This window comes from Gallus gallus, chromosome 5 (genome assembly GCF_016699485.2).
Source record: "Gallus gallus isolate bGalGal1 chromosome 5, bGalGal1.mat.broiler.GRCg7b, whole genome shotgun sequence".
NCBI lineage: Eukaryota > Metazoa > Chordata > Aves > Galliformes > Phasianidae > Gallus > Gallus gallus.
The window spans coordinates 2963070-2976885 of NC_052536.1; the positions used below are offsets into that span (position 1 = coordinate 2963070).

Genomic DNA, 13816 nt, shown 5'->3' on the forward strand with positions numbered 1-13816 from the left:
TTTTATCTGTGACCGAGATACTGCACTGTTCTGCTCTTTATAACTATGCATTAACATTTGCCATAAAAATTCAGTGACTGCATAATCCTTTATTTTATGACACACAAATTTATTACCTTGGTGGATTTTTCAGAAGCTTTTGTGTGGCTGGGTTTTGCAGTGATCCTTATCAGTTCCCAATTACAGCAAATCAAGCAGGTTGGCCTCACCATAGTATAATTTCACTATATTTTATAATGTGCAATACTGAGCAGTGACTTCAATTAATTCTGAGACTGGGTAAGATGATATAGATACAGGTCACTGAGTTTCTTGCATCCCAAGGCTAGCTTTGCTTCAGTTACAAAACCACTTCTTCATTATTCCTGGCCATGATTCAAAGTATTAGGTGCACTGAAATAGAAATTAGCCATCTTCAGGCTTTAATTAACACCTCATTTGCTATTAAAATAGTATTGACATCATCCTCACAGTGCTAAATAATTTAACTAGAACATAAGTGAAGTCTGCTTTTGCTGATTATAGCAGAATCATTATTTATGTAAATAACTAAGGCTTCCAGTCATTGCGCCACATTATTGCCAGTATTTTGCTCCAAGGTAGAAAATTGCTAAAGTTGCCTAGAATGTGTGAGACGTCCGTTCCCTTGTACAGAATATAGATGTTATTTATTAATAGCTATAAAAATGTTATGAGCCTACGTAAAGTCACCAGATCATAGAATCATAGAATGACTTGGGTTGGAAGGGACCCCAAAGATCATCAAGTTCCAGCCCTGGTATTTATGCTTGTATCTTTTCTTCAGCTGGTTTTGTAGTTCCATGAATAGATCCTCTGTTACCATTATTTAAAAACCTGTAGTCATTGGAGATGGAAGTACCGATAATGGCGCTGGTTGGCTCTGTATATAGTCAGTGATGGCATGCTTAATATTGTGCTGGCCTGTATTAACCAGGGTTTCTTTGTCTGAGAGGAGCAGAAATATGCCACAGTGCCCTGGACTGAAGATTTATCAAATTCAGATTACTTGCTACTAAATTGTATTCCATTGGCATTATTTTTTAAATGAGCATTTCTTAATATATGCGATGTGGTATTCTAGGAATTAGAATTGGTTGAGAAAGAGAGACCTTTACACCAACATGGAAAGCTGTTCTTGTGCTATGTGGGAATACTCTTTTGGGTAAGACCTAGCTGCCTGAAATGCTTTCTGGCTGTGTGGAAAAACATGGTACGTCCAAGTAAATGATTGTTTTGTGAAATCTTGACACTAATTTCCCAAAATTCAATCCAGTTCTGAACTCAGCACTCTACGACAGCTTACCTAGCATTACAATAACAGTTCTGTCTTCTTCCTGCAATGGAGAAGTTGGTCTTTTCCCTTCAGCTACTAATTGATATTTTGCAAAGGTTTAGCCATTCTTTCCAGGTACCATCTTTGATCTTAGCATTGTTATGGCCACTTCTGTCCTGATGTTTTTTATTGTTATTTTTCTGCACATTGAAAATCCTATCCTGTGTACTCCTTTAGAGAGAGAGTAGTTCTGAGCAGTTTTCCTCGGATGTGGTTACTTTCACACAGCCATTGAGAGCTCTGTGTGCTGCTTGAAGTTAGAATAAGATGATAGATTTATGAAATATGCTGTGCTTGCTTGACTGTTTCAGGAAATGGAGCCTTATTTGCCTCTAACTAGCCAGGCTGTGCGGTTCTGCATCTCAGGAACTACAGTGTTGTTCTGGGTGAGCATCTTTTTTGAATCATCACATTAACATCTGTCGCAGTTGCTGATCACCACTAATTATGGTATTAACACATACTAGCGTGGTAGCTTGCCACCTGTTATTGTCCTGCTGATTGCCTGCTGTCATGCAAAATGCATTTCAATTCAGAGGGCAAAAAAATGAAACATTGGAAATCCATCAGTAACTAGTAATTTGAAGAGATCTTATAGCATAGGAGTAACTTCTCCAACTTACATGCTATACTGAAAAAACTGTGCAGCAAAGGTATATAAACTAAGTATTATTATTCACTACTGTGAAGTATAGAAATATCCGTAGAGTGAATTTCAGGGTGGACAATATAACTTGTCTGATCCATTTCCATTTCGGAGTCTGTATCCTTCTGCACAATTCCACATCTTCTGTTAACAAAGTAATTTCAGTGGCTTTAATGTATCTAGTATAACAAATTATTTGTACTTTGTATTTCAGTGCTGCTGAACCCATAAAGAATTGAAGTAAAAAGCATGATGCTGACCTTATTTCAAAATATGCATGTATTATAGCTATACTGAGCTGTGTCTGAAATCTGTCCTTTCCTTAGGTGTCTCTGATCATAGCTAGCATGATAGCTGTGATTGTGTATCGCCTTGCAGTGTATGCTGCCTTTGCCAGCCTCATGGAAAATACTCAGAGTCTACAGCCCATCAGTGGATTACTAACCCCTCAGCTGGCAACTTCAGTCACAGCCTCTTGCCTCAATTTTGTCATCATCATGATACTGAATTTCATATATGAGAAGATAGCTATCTGGATCACTGATATGGGTAAGCAGTGTAAATGAAGACAGAAGGAATGGCTGGAGGTAGAACCTGGTGGAAATAGTTTATTGTTTGCAACTTTACTTGGTATCCATGGCCATGCTAAACATTTTCCTTGCATTTCAGTGGTTATTGTAAGCTCCTTTCTCATAGTGCTGTGTTTGCATGTACTAAAACTAGCCTGGCAGAGTCAATTGCACTTCTGAACATAATTAAAATACTTAAAAATCATTATGCATTGAGTTTTTAGGAAGCCAAAAATTATTAGGTAACTGTAGTTTGTACAGCTGTCATAAAAACAGGTGATTATTTTTGCATTTTGAAGTTTTACAAGTAGAAACAAGAATTGGAAGGTGGATGGTACAGAAGCTTAATGGGACGTTACGTTGTCTTTGTTTTGATTAATTGTACACGAGTTCTTGTGTCAGATGTGTGTTGAATACCTCACTTGACCAAATAAGAGCAAGAAAAGACAGAACAAGTAATAAATGTTGGTCTTTCTTTCTCAAAAGGCACGAATTGCGATCATGAAGACTCGGTTACTTTATTTTGCTTCTTGGAAGTGTGGGAGATGAATTGCTTAAGAGTCAGCACTGCCTGTGGTTATCAGTTAAGAGAGAAAGGGATTCATTTACTTCTGTGGGACTGCTGCCCTCCCATGGCAGCCCTTTAAAATGCAGCTAGCAGAGGCTTAGAGGTGTGGCTTAGCATCTGTTCTAGCTCCCTTCACTCCTAAATTCTTCAAAAAGGGCTAAGCCAGATCTTACTTTTGGATAAACGCATGACTTGATGTAAACATTTGAATGACTCACGGACAAAAAAAAAAAAAAAGAAAAAGAGTGAGAGACCACCTCACCTTTCTGAGCACTGCCTGCTTTATAGAAAACCGATGTCAGATTCCAAGTAAATGCCTTCTGTTCTTCAGTCACACAAACTTAAACCAAACTAGTTAACATGACAGTACTCAGATGTGAAATGAGTTTAGCATAGGGCTGGTGAGGTCATCATATTTACCACATCCTGAAGAGGAACTTGAATTTTTGTGGTTTATTTTCTTCCCGTTACTTCTAGCTTGAATTAGTTGTATGTTAGCATTTTACAGGGTGTGTTATTAATAATATGCTTAAGGCTGCCTGCTATCTTAAGAAGGTAAACATGATGGAAAATGTGATTATGGAGATAGGCAAACCTTAAGCAAAGGCTTAGTGATGTCAACTGCCACGAAAATCAGGTTGGAAAAGACCTTTAAAGTCATCAAGTCCAGCCATCAACCCCTGCTATGGAGTTCTATCACTACACCATGTTCATTAGTGCCATGTCCATGCATCTTTGAAATGGCTTCAGAGATGGGGACTCTCCCTCTTCCCCAGGCAGCCTGTATCCTACCCCATTTTCCCCACTCTGAATTTCTCATCTGAGAGGCACTGGGTCTGTCCAGTTTCAGCTGATGTCAATTTAAGCTGCACATATGCAGAACATTGCAAAAATAGCACTAACATCCTCTGCAACAAAGCAAAAATATTGCTTATCCTGCCCATTGTCATCATTAGAATTTTCATACTCTAGAAGACTCTACTAGTTGCTGGTTGAGATGTGCTATTTCTGAGATAAGAAATTTGGGGGTAAAACAAATGATATTAGATACTATGAAGAAGGCAATAAGCATTTCAAGAATAAATTCCACTTGTTTGCCTACTCATAACAGTGCCCTGTAAATTAAGAGTAGGGTGCCTCAGAACAGGAGCTCCACTTGCTGAAGTGAATTTGGAGGGTGTTTTTGATTTTGTGTTCATTTCCTTTGGGATGTAAGGGCATTGTGGGTGATGAGTATTCATGCGAACTGTATCCTCTTAACTTTATTTTCCTTCATTCTCTTATTGTTTTCTCATTTCACAGAGATTCCCAGAACTCACATGGAGTATGAGAACAGGCTCACTATGAAAATGTTTCTGTTCCAGTTTGTCAACTACTACTCATCCTGCTTCTATGTGGCCTTCTTTAAAGGAAAGTTTGTTGGTTACCCGGGTGCATACACGTACATGTTTAATCGCTGGCGAAATGAAGAGGTAGGATTTCTTCATAAGGTGGAATTCATAATAAAGTAATTAAACTCTTCATCCCTTTCAGCCTTTGGAGTTACAAATTTCCAGCTGCAGATCTGGTCTGCAGTGAGCGGGACCTCAGGTTGGCAGAGGGGGCTTCCAAGTACTCTTCCTGCTGTTGGTAGTCAAGGAAACCCTGGCAGTGGAAAGTTGTGACTCAGCCATATGGGTGAGAAATCTGAGTGCTATTCTTGGCCCCACTTCTCCTGAAATATCAGTGGATCTCACCATGTCTACACTGAGAAAAGCTAGAAGTGGAAATGGTTGCTGGTTTTTGGGTGTCCCTGCTAACTTACAGTTAGATTTTCACAGAAACCATCTAGTAAGAGGCACCTCTGTAAGGCTTTGCTTTTTTCATACATCATTGCTAATTATGTTGTCTGTGCAGAGATGAAACACAGTGTTTAATGAAGTGTTATGTGGAACTCAGTAGCGGAGGAAAAACTGTAGGCAAAGTACACAGAATTAATACAGTGTGGTTAGTGACAGAGCATCCCCTAATACAACTTGACTACTAAACTCTTAAGAAGGCCACAATAAAGAGCTGAAATTTTGAAGATAGTGTTCTTGGCAAACAACAGAGGCAGTTATTTAAATGTCCCCAGTGTAGGGAAGAAAACAGAAAGTGCAGGTGCTCGCTAGGTCAGGGTTGGCCTGGTGTTCAGAGCTGCTCAGGCACCATTGATTCCCCTGGCTGGGGCTGAGGGGCTCCTGCAGCACCCAGATCCTGCTGCTGCCTCCTCATAGTGGCCAGTCTGAAGCATCTCTGAGTTGCTCTCTCTTTCAATTATCATTATGTTTGAGCATGTGCTTTATCAAGCACGCTGAGCATTTCATGCCTTTCTATAACAGCCTTGCTGAAAACTGTATCTTAGATGGCAGGCCAGGTGAGAATTAATTATCATCCTAAGAATTTTTAAGATCTTTTCTTCCCTGCTTTCTTTAATTTATACAGCAGCAGAATGTATTTTGTCTGGGTACTGTCCATTATTAATGTCCATTAATCTGTCTCTGTCAGTGTGATCCTGCGGGCTGCTTGATTGAATTGACAACACAGCTCACCATAGTCATGGCTGGCAAACAAATCTGGGGAAATATACAAGAGGCCATTGTACCGTAAGTTCTCTTACACTGTGATGCCTGTGTTATAAGGAGAGGAGTGATAGCAAGCATTGGTATATGATGAAGCTAAGAAAAATGTGTGCAAAGTAACTGCTTAGAAAGTAGAGCGTTATTGACTTTTTTGCTTCTCTTTGTGAAAATTATGTTTGTAAAAGCATGTTGAAACAAGGAGCTCACTTGGAGAAAGGAATGCTTGATCTGCTTTTCTCATTCTTAACTTTTTTTTCTAAATGCAGCTGGATTTGTAACTGGTGGGGACGCCGCAAAGCCAGAAGTAATCCAGAGAATTTGTACAGTCGCTGGGAGCAGGACCATGATCTGCAGACGTTTGGAGCCCTGGGTCTTTTCTATGAATATCTGGAAATGGGTAAGTTTTAAAAATGCAGATTTGGAATTGATGATAAGGTATTTTGCACTGACACAAGAAAACTGCTTTTCAGTTAGTTGTTGGGAGTTAATTGCACCACTTTAATTTAGTAAACAGGAGAGGGTTAATAGGTCTAAATGATTAAATAAGCCCAATTATAAATAAATTAAAAGGTGCCTTGTACATCTTTGAATGGGAGAGGTGTCACAGAAACACTGTAAACACTGTTTCTTTCATTTGAATGCTGAGCATTTTTCTCATTGCAACCAGCTGTCTCAGTCTGTATCCCGTTCTTGTTTCCAAGCTGATGTCAGTGGAAATTCAAAGCGGTGCATGAGTGCCAAATCTGCTGTGAGGGTGTGTGCTGCAGATGTGAGATTTGTGAACCAGATCAGTGGGAATCCATTTAGTTCTAGGGGTGCAGAGATAGAACCCAGCAGACCAGCAGGGGGAGGAAGAGAAATAAAAACTTTTTCCAAAGGTTCTGTAAACAGGATGTGCATATGAAGTTTGTTTACAGAACCTGAGTGTGTTCGTGTATTGGGATTTATTGCTATCTGCTGCTTAAACCAGACAGGAGGTTCTGTTTCATTTCCTGTTTTTAAAATAAAGTGGCAGTATTAGGTCTGCAGTGAGAACTGTCGCATTCTGCAAGAGATGTTTCATTTTGGTAATGGAGAAGACTTGCGCAGCCCAATGGAAGTTTGCTTTCTGTCTGCAGGTGGAAAGTTGAACTTTCCTAGGAATAGATTTTGACAGTTTTCTTTTATTGCTTACAGTGATTCAGTTCGGATTCATTACTCTCTTTGTGGCATCCTTTCCCCTGGCTCCTCTTCTTGCTCTGATGAATAATATCTTGGAGATTCGAGTAGACTCCTGGAAGTTAACCACTCAGTACAGAAGACCCGTGGCTGCAAAAGCACACAGCATAGGAGTGTGGCAAGAAATCCTGAATGGAATGGCCATTTTGTCTGTTGTCACTAATGTAAGTAAGCTAACCGTGCCAAACCAACTCTTCCATTCTTTTATGGGCTCAGAACGTGCAGATTTAAAAGCCAACTAATGCTTTATCTCCTTCATCGACACCATTCACTTTATCACGTTACCCTGTGGAGATATGGTCCATCTGAGTCTTTTGTCTTCTCCATGTGCTGATATGTGGAGCTCTCAATCCATATTTCATTGGACTGTAATCTCTCCTTCACATGTCTTCACCTTCTGTCATTTTGAAATGGCAGAAGACAGTCTGAACTTCAGTGTGGTGGTAGGGGTAGTGGCTCAGAGTACTTTTTATACACTGGAAACAAAATGGTATGTCAGTATATCATATTAAGTATAATGTAAAGCAGGCTGCTGATCAAGAATTGCTTCTTTTTAATGCAGAATGTTCAACAGTATCAGGTCTGTAGAAGTCTCAGGCAACAAGACTCGCAGCTCGCAGCTATTGCCAAACTAGTAAGATACCTGAGCATTTCAAGTATCTCAGGTTTCTAGGCACGGTGTGCCAGAAGCCATAGTTGACTTCTTAAATAGAGCTGGAGAAAAAGGTTCCCCTTCTTTCATCAAATAGCTTAACTGGTTCCCATGCTGATTTCATATTTAGCCTTTCTCACATGAATTCAAACCTGCATCTCCATTTTCATGAAGGAGTGTGGTTATCACTGTTATAGGATGCTATTGCTTTGTGGTGGGAAAGTACCAGGAATCTGTCCTGTATTGCATACAGTAGCTGTTATTTCCTAAATGAGAAGAAAGGGAAGAATGATTTTTCAAGTCAAAGTATTCTTGTAGAGAAAAGGATTGGCTGCCTTTTAAAATAGCGATTCATATGTTTTGTTCATCAAGTGTTTAAAATTAGCTGGTCCTTAGAGGAGAGGATAAAGGCACAAGACGATTGTGCTCACCCTTACTTAGTGGATCCTGGGTTATGTAACAGTCACAGTACCAGAAACTCTTTATGGATCCCCCTCACAAATTTTCTTGCTCAATTTCTTTTCCAATTTCGTTTTCAGGCTTTTATTGTTGCATTCACATCAGATATGATTCCTCGTTTAGTTTACTACTACGCTTATTCTGAAAGTGAAGACTCACCGATGTCTGGATACATAAACAATAGTTTGTCAGTGTTTGAAATCTCAGATTTTCCTGAGAGAAACAAGCCTAAACAGAATCCAGAAGGTTTTGAACAATGCAGGTTGGTGTTGGTATAATAAATAAATATTTTGTTTCTTATATATAACATAAAAAGTCAGTACAGTTCTGCATAACTTACTAGAAATCAAATATCATTTTCATGATTCTGAAATTTTTGTCCCTAAAGTTGCAACTTTGGCCAAAATGTTCAAAGGATTTTAGACTGCAGTGCTCTGGTGACCATGGAACTATGATAAAGGGGCAGTTTAGACTCCAAAGGTAGAAATGAGATATGGCCTTTAAAGTCAAAGTATTAGAGGCTTCTAGAAGAATTGGAGAAGTTCAGAGAAGTCCTTGGTAAAAGGGTGGCATTTATATTTGATTTGATGAAAAAAAAAATAAAATAAAAATCAAGATAGAGCTCTGTGATGCATTTGCTCAGGTGTCCGTCCTACTTAGACATGTGCGTGTAGAACACCTGATTGAGACTGTGCTTCCATTAAGCCCTGCATCTGTTCAGTACACAATCTGTCAACATCTGTTGCATTTAGTCTATATTTGTCAATTATTGTATGGTAAGTTCCATCACTCTTGCATTATTTGAGTATTCCCTGGAAGAGAAAAGTAAGCTGTATCTAAAATTTCACTTCTCACACATCCTCATTTATAAGCTGGCACTGTGTGTGAGAGTGTTTAAACAAACATAAGATTGAAACAAATTGCAAGGCAACCTTTTCCTGCAAAAGGAAACAGAGCATTTAAATCAAGATGAAAGGTTCCTTAAGTGACAGCTGTATTTGCTTGTAAGTGTCACTGAGCTTGTAGTCTGTCTCAGGTTGAATGACATTTCACCTTTGTATTTTTCTATTCAACAGGTACAGAGACTATCGGTATCCTCCAGATCATGAGAGGAAATATTTACACACGATGCAGTTTTGGCATATTCTTGCTGCAAAGCTGGCATTTATAATTATTATGGAGGTATGTTCCCTATGTTATTCTCCTCTGAAGTTAGCAATTGATAGATTTTCTAGGTAGTTACTAATGTTACAGAAAAACAGAATTGTTGAGAGTATAAAGTAGCCTCTTTCCTAAGTAATACCAAATACTCATGTCCTAAATGGATACTCCAAGTCTAGCTTGTAACTTCAGGAAGTTAAACTGTGGAGTACCAACAGTGAAAACAACTGATAAGGAGACTGCAAGAATTGATCTGTATTCAAAATCATGGAAGTGTTTTGTGGTGATGTGTACTGGTTTAAAAAACAGCTAAGTCAGTAATTTGGATAACTAGCACTGCAGCATTAAGCCAGTGTTTTAAAGCTTGCAGAGGAGAAGGGTGTACTTGAAGTGTAATCCTTATCATTTCTCCTACTGTATCTTATCAGTTCTCCCTAGCAGATCACTATCAGCACAGCATTATGAATTTTTTAAAGAAACACTTTGGCATTAGAAAGTGATGCAGAAGTCCAGACCCTGACACTTTCCCCCTGGGTTTCCTACTTCATAAATGGTCTGGGGTTAAGGCTTTTATATAATAGGAAATGTTTTAATCTTTCAACACGTCTCAGATACACATTAGTTGATGTGTTGTTCCAGGACAGCCAAATGAAATGTATTCTGTTTAAGAACAAAAAGAGAAGTGGTTTATTTTATGTTACACCACTTCTTTCAGTTCATTTCTTCTGGCTTCCTTATTTTTTTTATTTTGCAGCATGTTGTATTCATCGTCAAATTCTTTGTAGCGTGGATGATTCCTGATGTACCTGCAGATGTGAAAGCCAAGATAAAACGTGAAAAATATTTGACACAGAAAATCTTACATGAGTACGAACTTGAAAAACTGAAGGAGAGACTATGTCAAGGTGATAAACGAGCTACGGAAAAGGAGTTCATTGCCACAGAAGGGAGAATGGAGTTATCCAGAGCAATGTAGTTGGAAAAACAACTATTTGGGATTCAGCTAATTTTAGCTTCTTTATCTGTGATTTGCTCAGTATGCATCATCTTGAAAGCTGTAGGACAGCTTCAACCCTTTGCTTTTGGTCCAAAGATTTTAGACTTCTCTGTAAGAGTCATACTGAGCATTTTAGGTGTAGTGAAAACTATTCAAAGACATGACTTGGGCACTCTTCTCTATGTATGTATCACTTCAAATAATTAATGTAATCTTGTAATCCTATAATTTGAATCCCCAATACAGGGAATGTTAGCGAAAAGGACTCACAAGGTATCATACAGTCATTACCACCAAGCCCTTACCCTGTATCCCAGCTGAATGAGAAAGATAACTCAGAGGACTTCTGCTGTGGAAAATGCTGAGCATTATGTTAGGATGTGAATCTTTAAAAGCAGAAAGTACTCTTGATAGAGTTGGGTTAGGGTTTGAGGCATTTTTGTATCCACTGTGTCTTCTGAAATGTTTCTTCCTGGCTTATAACGTCTATACTCTTTTTAGAAGGAATAGGTTTTTTAAGATATACCAGTTTAATTCCATTTGGAATTATTTTAAGGCACAGAATTCAGTTAATACCTACTAATGAAGGAAAAATATCCACTGTAATTTATTTTCATTAAGTTCTGCCTGCAGTAGAGTTTGCTCTTTAAATGCAGGTGCTGTGGAATCATCTAATTAATTTTCTAAAAGATGTATATGATTTGGAGAAATACAGCTAATTTCTTTCTCCATTGCAAAACTTGCTATTGGAAGAAGATGCTTGATGTAAGTTTTGGGCCAAGCTGCTCCTTTGGTTGGATTCTTCCCATCTTTGCGTATGCCAACTAAGGCCTTAAAATCACATGCCCATGCCATGTGCTGTGGACTGTGACTTCAGAGCTCAGCAGGTTGGAGTTGGGCCACCCTGTTAATTGATCAAACCATGTTATTGTGTAGAGACAAGGATTCATATTCAGATGATTTTAGGAATGCCAAGTACTCTGTGTTTACAATGTTACTGTCCTTATACATAGGAGCCTTTCTATTATCTTTTTAATCTTCAAGAAGGAATTTCTTTTGTTCTGTCATGGGGCCTTTCTACAAAGTTATAGAATGTGTAAGTAGGTAAATAACTACTTGTGTAAAGTAGCTACTAGCTGTTTATGAATGTGCCCTTGTTTTATAATTTTAAGCAGTTATGCATCTTTATGATTTTGCTGTATATTTAAAACATGTCAACACTTCCACACTTAGTGCCTTGTTTATTTGCATTTGGGAAAAGATGTGAAAACAATCACTATGTGGAAATGAGCATTTCCAAAGTGTGCTTGCAGGCATCATGATACTGTGAACCTGCACACATAACTGTAGTGTTAGCCACACAATGCCTGCCTTGGCACACTTGTCTTTGCTAGTGCTATGCAAACCATTCATGCCCAACTGTCCATACCTAGACTGCTTGGAGCAGCTAGCACCAGGCTGTTGACTTCTCTCATGTGCAAGTATACTGCCTAGAGAGATCAGAGATTTTAACATATTTGCACTTTGAAGGTTATACTTCCTTACAAGTATACAAAAAAAACCACGTTGGATTTGAATGCCATATCAGCCAATGATGTACTGTTTACAAGATCCACAACCTATAGTTTCCATATTTTGTTTCAACAGACCTAGCCAATTTTGTCTAGTAACCTTAGTGTTGTAACAGTTTTAAATCAGTGTCTTGGGTGGAACTGTAATTACTAGCAAAAGTTCTAACACAGAAGTGCCTACCTCAAGCAAACATCACATGGTTTGGCTGCCAGTCAAGGAGTTGAAGCAGATGTACATTTCTCTCCATTTCTGTAAGTTATTCAGCTTATTCTGTAAGTTTGCTTAGTAGATCAAGCATGTTGGCGCTTCATGTTTATGATGAACTGACCGTGTTCTTACATATTCAGATACATTTGAAATAAGGAATTTTCTGAAGGAATGTGTGTACGAATAAGCTAGCTCTGCTGCTTAATGTGTAAACCAAAGAAAAATATCAGTCACCATAATTATGTATGTGACACCAGAGCTTATATACTGCAAGCACTTTGCTGCTTCTTACATCTGTACTGTTAATTAAACTGCTTAATTTAGATTTCATGGTTCTGTTTTGTCCTGTTAGCAAAGCAAACTGTTGCTTCAAAGTAAAGTGATGAGATACAAAGTGATACTTTAGTGCAAAATACACACATATGACTGAAGCTGAAAAATAATTGAAAATTCAGCTTTAGATTCGTGCATATGGAACATTAGCTTCTTTAGGTCCTATAATAAAGTGTCCTAATTTACTGCACTTGAAAAGTTGTCAACAGAATAGCTGCCTTGTGAATTATTCTTACTATCTAAAAGCAAGATTAAGAACAAGAAGGAAATTACTGAGTTCAGGGTACAGCTCCGATATGCAGAAGCCCTATGCAAAGACCTTGAATTTAATTTCATGCTTGGCTTCTACTTCTTGCTTCTTTTAAATGTGTTTTTTTAACATCACTTCCTATTTGATGCTATAGAAATGTGTTTTGCAACAAACATGAAAAACTCTGAGACCTACTTCTATAAAATATATGTAACTAAAGGAATCTATCGTTACACTTCATAGCATTACTTCATAGTATAATAGAAACCGTTGGCAAGAATAAGTGTTGTCATATTAAGAGCAAATGTGACAAAGAAATCAAATGCCTGTTTGTGTAACAACTTGCCTTTGCTTGTCATTCAGCAGGGTTTTAACAAAAGATCATTGGCACACTTAGAAGGATTATAGTGGTCCAAGTGCATACTTCCTGAAGTGCTCTTGAAAAGTGGCAAAAACAAAAATGGTCTGGTCAGTTTGAGGATGTAGCTATTGTTAAAAGATTGGGTTTTGCTATGTTCAAAATACACATCTAAAAGTGTCCTTTGACTGAGGGGAAGTTACTTCCATATTGGAACTGCCGCAGGTAAAGCTACAGCAGATTGCATTGGCCTTTCAAGTGTCATGCAATCAGGGATTATTGTTTTTCCAATTGAAATCTAGTATTTATATATTAGATTGGTATGATCTGAGCAAATGACTGCAAAATGAGTCACTATAAAACACTGTACTGTTGTTTTTTTCTAGAAGATATTATTGTTCAGGTTTTTTATGTAATACCATCAGTTGGAGACAATGGGAAAGAGTGAAAATTCATGGATTTCTGTACTGTTCTTTGTGTACTGCTTCTTCTGACTCATACTGTCTTGTAATCAGAGTGGCATTTCTGTCTGCTACGTATGTTGCTGGTATATATAACACACTAATGTTGGGATAATTTTTTAAACGTTGCATTCAGCTAACTTATATATGTACATTTAATAACATGGCAAATAAAGCAGTGTTTATTTTTAATATGCTGTCAACTTGTTTGTGAAAATGCCAAGAATTCTTCTAGTTAAATGCCCAGAGAGCCTCACAGAGAAAAATATCTGTACAGATTTCTGCAGCTCAATGTGTGGGATATTTGGGTGCTGCATACAGATTTCCTGCAGTAGTAATGTCAGTAATCTGAGTAAGAAACTTGGTAAGAAAATCCACATCTGGCCACCATCTGAAACAATGACTGCATTG

General features: G+C 38.1%; 1 protein-coding gene across 18 annotated transcripts in view; it reads left to right on the forward strand.

Moving 5' to 3' along the window:
• ANO5 (anoctamin 5) overlaps positions 1-13597 on the forward strand; it is a 50269-nt gene extending 36672 nt beyond the window's left edge. For 15 of the 18 annotated variants that reach the window (XM_046941569.1, XM_046941567.1, XM_046941568.1 and 12 more), the window contains 10 exons: positions 1103-1231; positions 1666-1740; positions 2327-2549; positions 4440-4609; positions 5664-5761; positions 6004-6134; positions 6914-7119; positions 8147-8328; positions 9143-9248; positions 9982-13597. In XM_046941569.1, the coding sequence (XP_046797525.1) occupies positions 1103-1231; positions 1666-1740; positions 2327-2549; positions 4440-4609; positions 5664-5761; positions 6004-6134; positions 6914-7119; positions 8147-8328; positions 9143-9248; positions 9982-10203 (1542 nt within the window). In that variant the 3' untranslated portion in view covers positions 10204-13597. The remainder of the gene's footprint in view (positions 1-1102; positions 1232-1665; positions 1741-2326; positions 2550-4439; positions 4610-5663; positions 5762-6003; positions 6135-6913; positions 7120-8146; positions 8329-9142; positions 9249-9981) is intronic. The other 3 variants (XM_015286181.4, XM_015286188.4, NM_001168384.2) reach the window with 1 other exon arrangement.
• Positions 13598-13816: the final 219 nt, after the last annotated feature.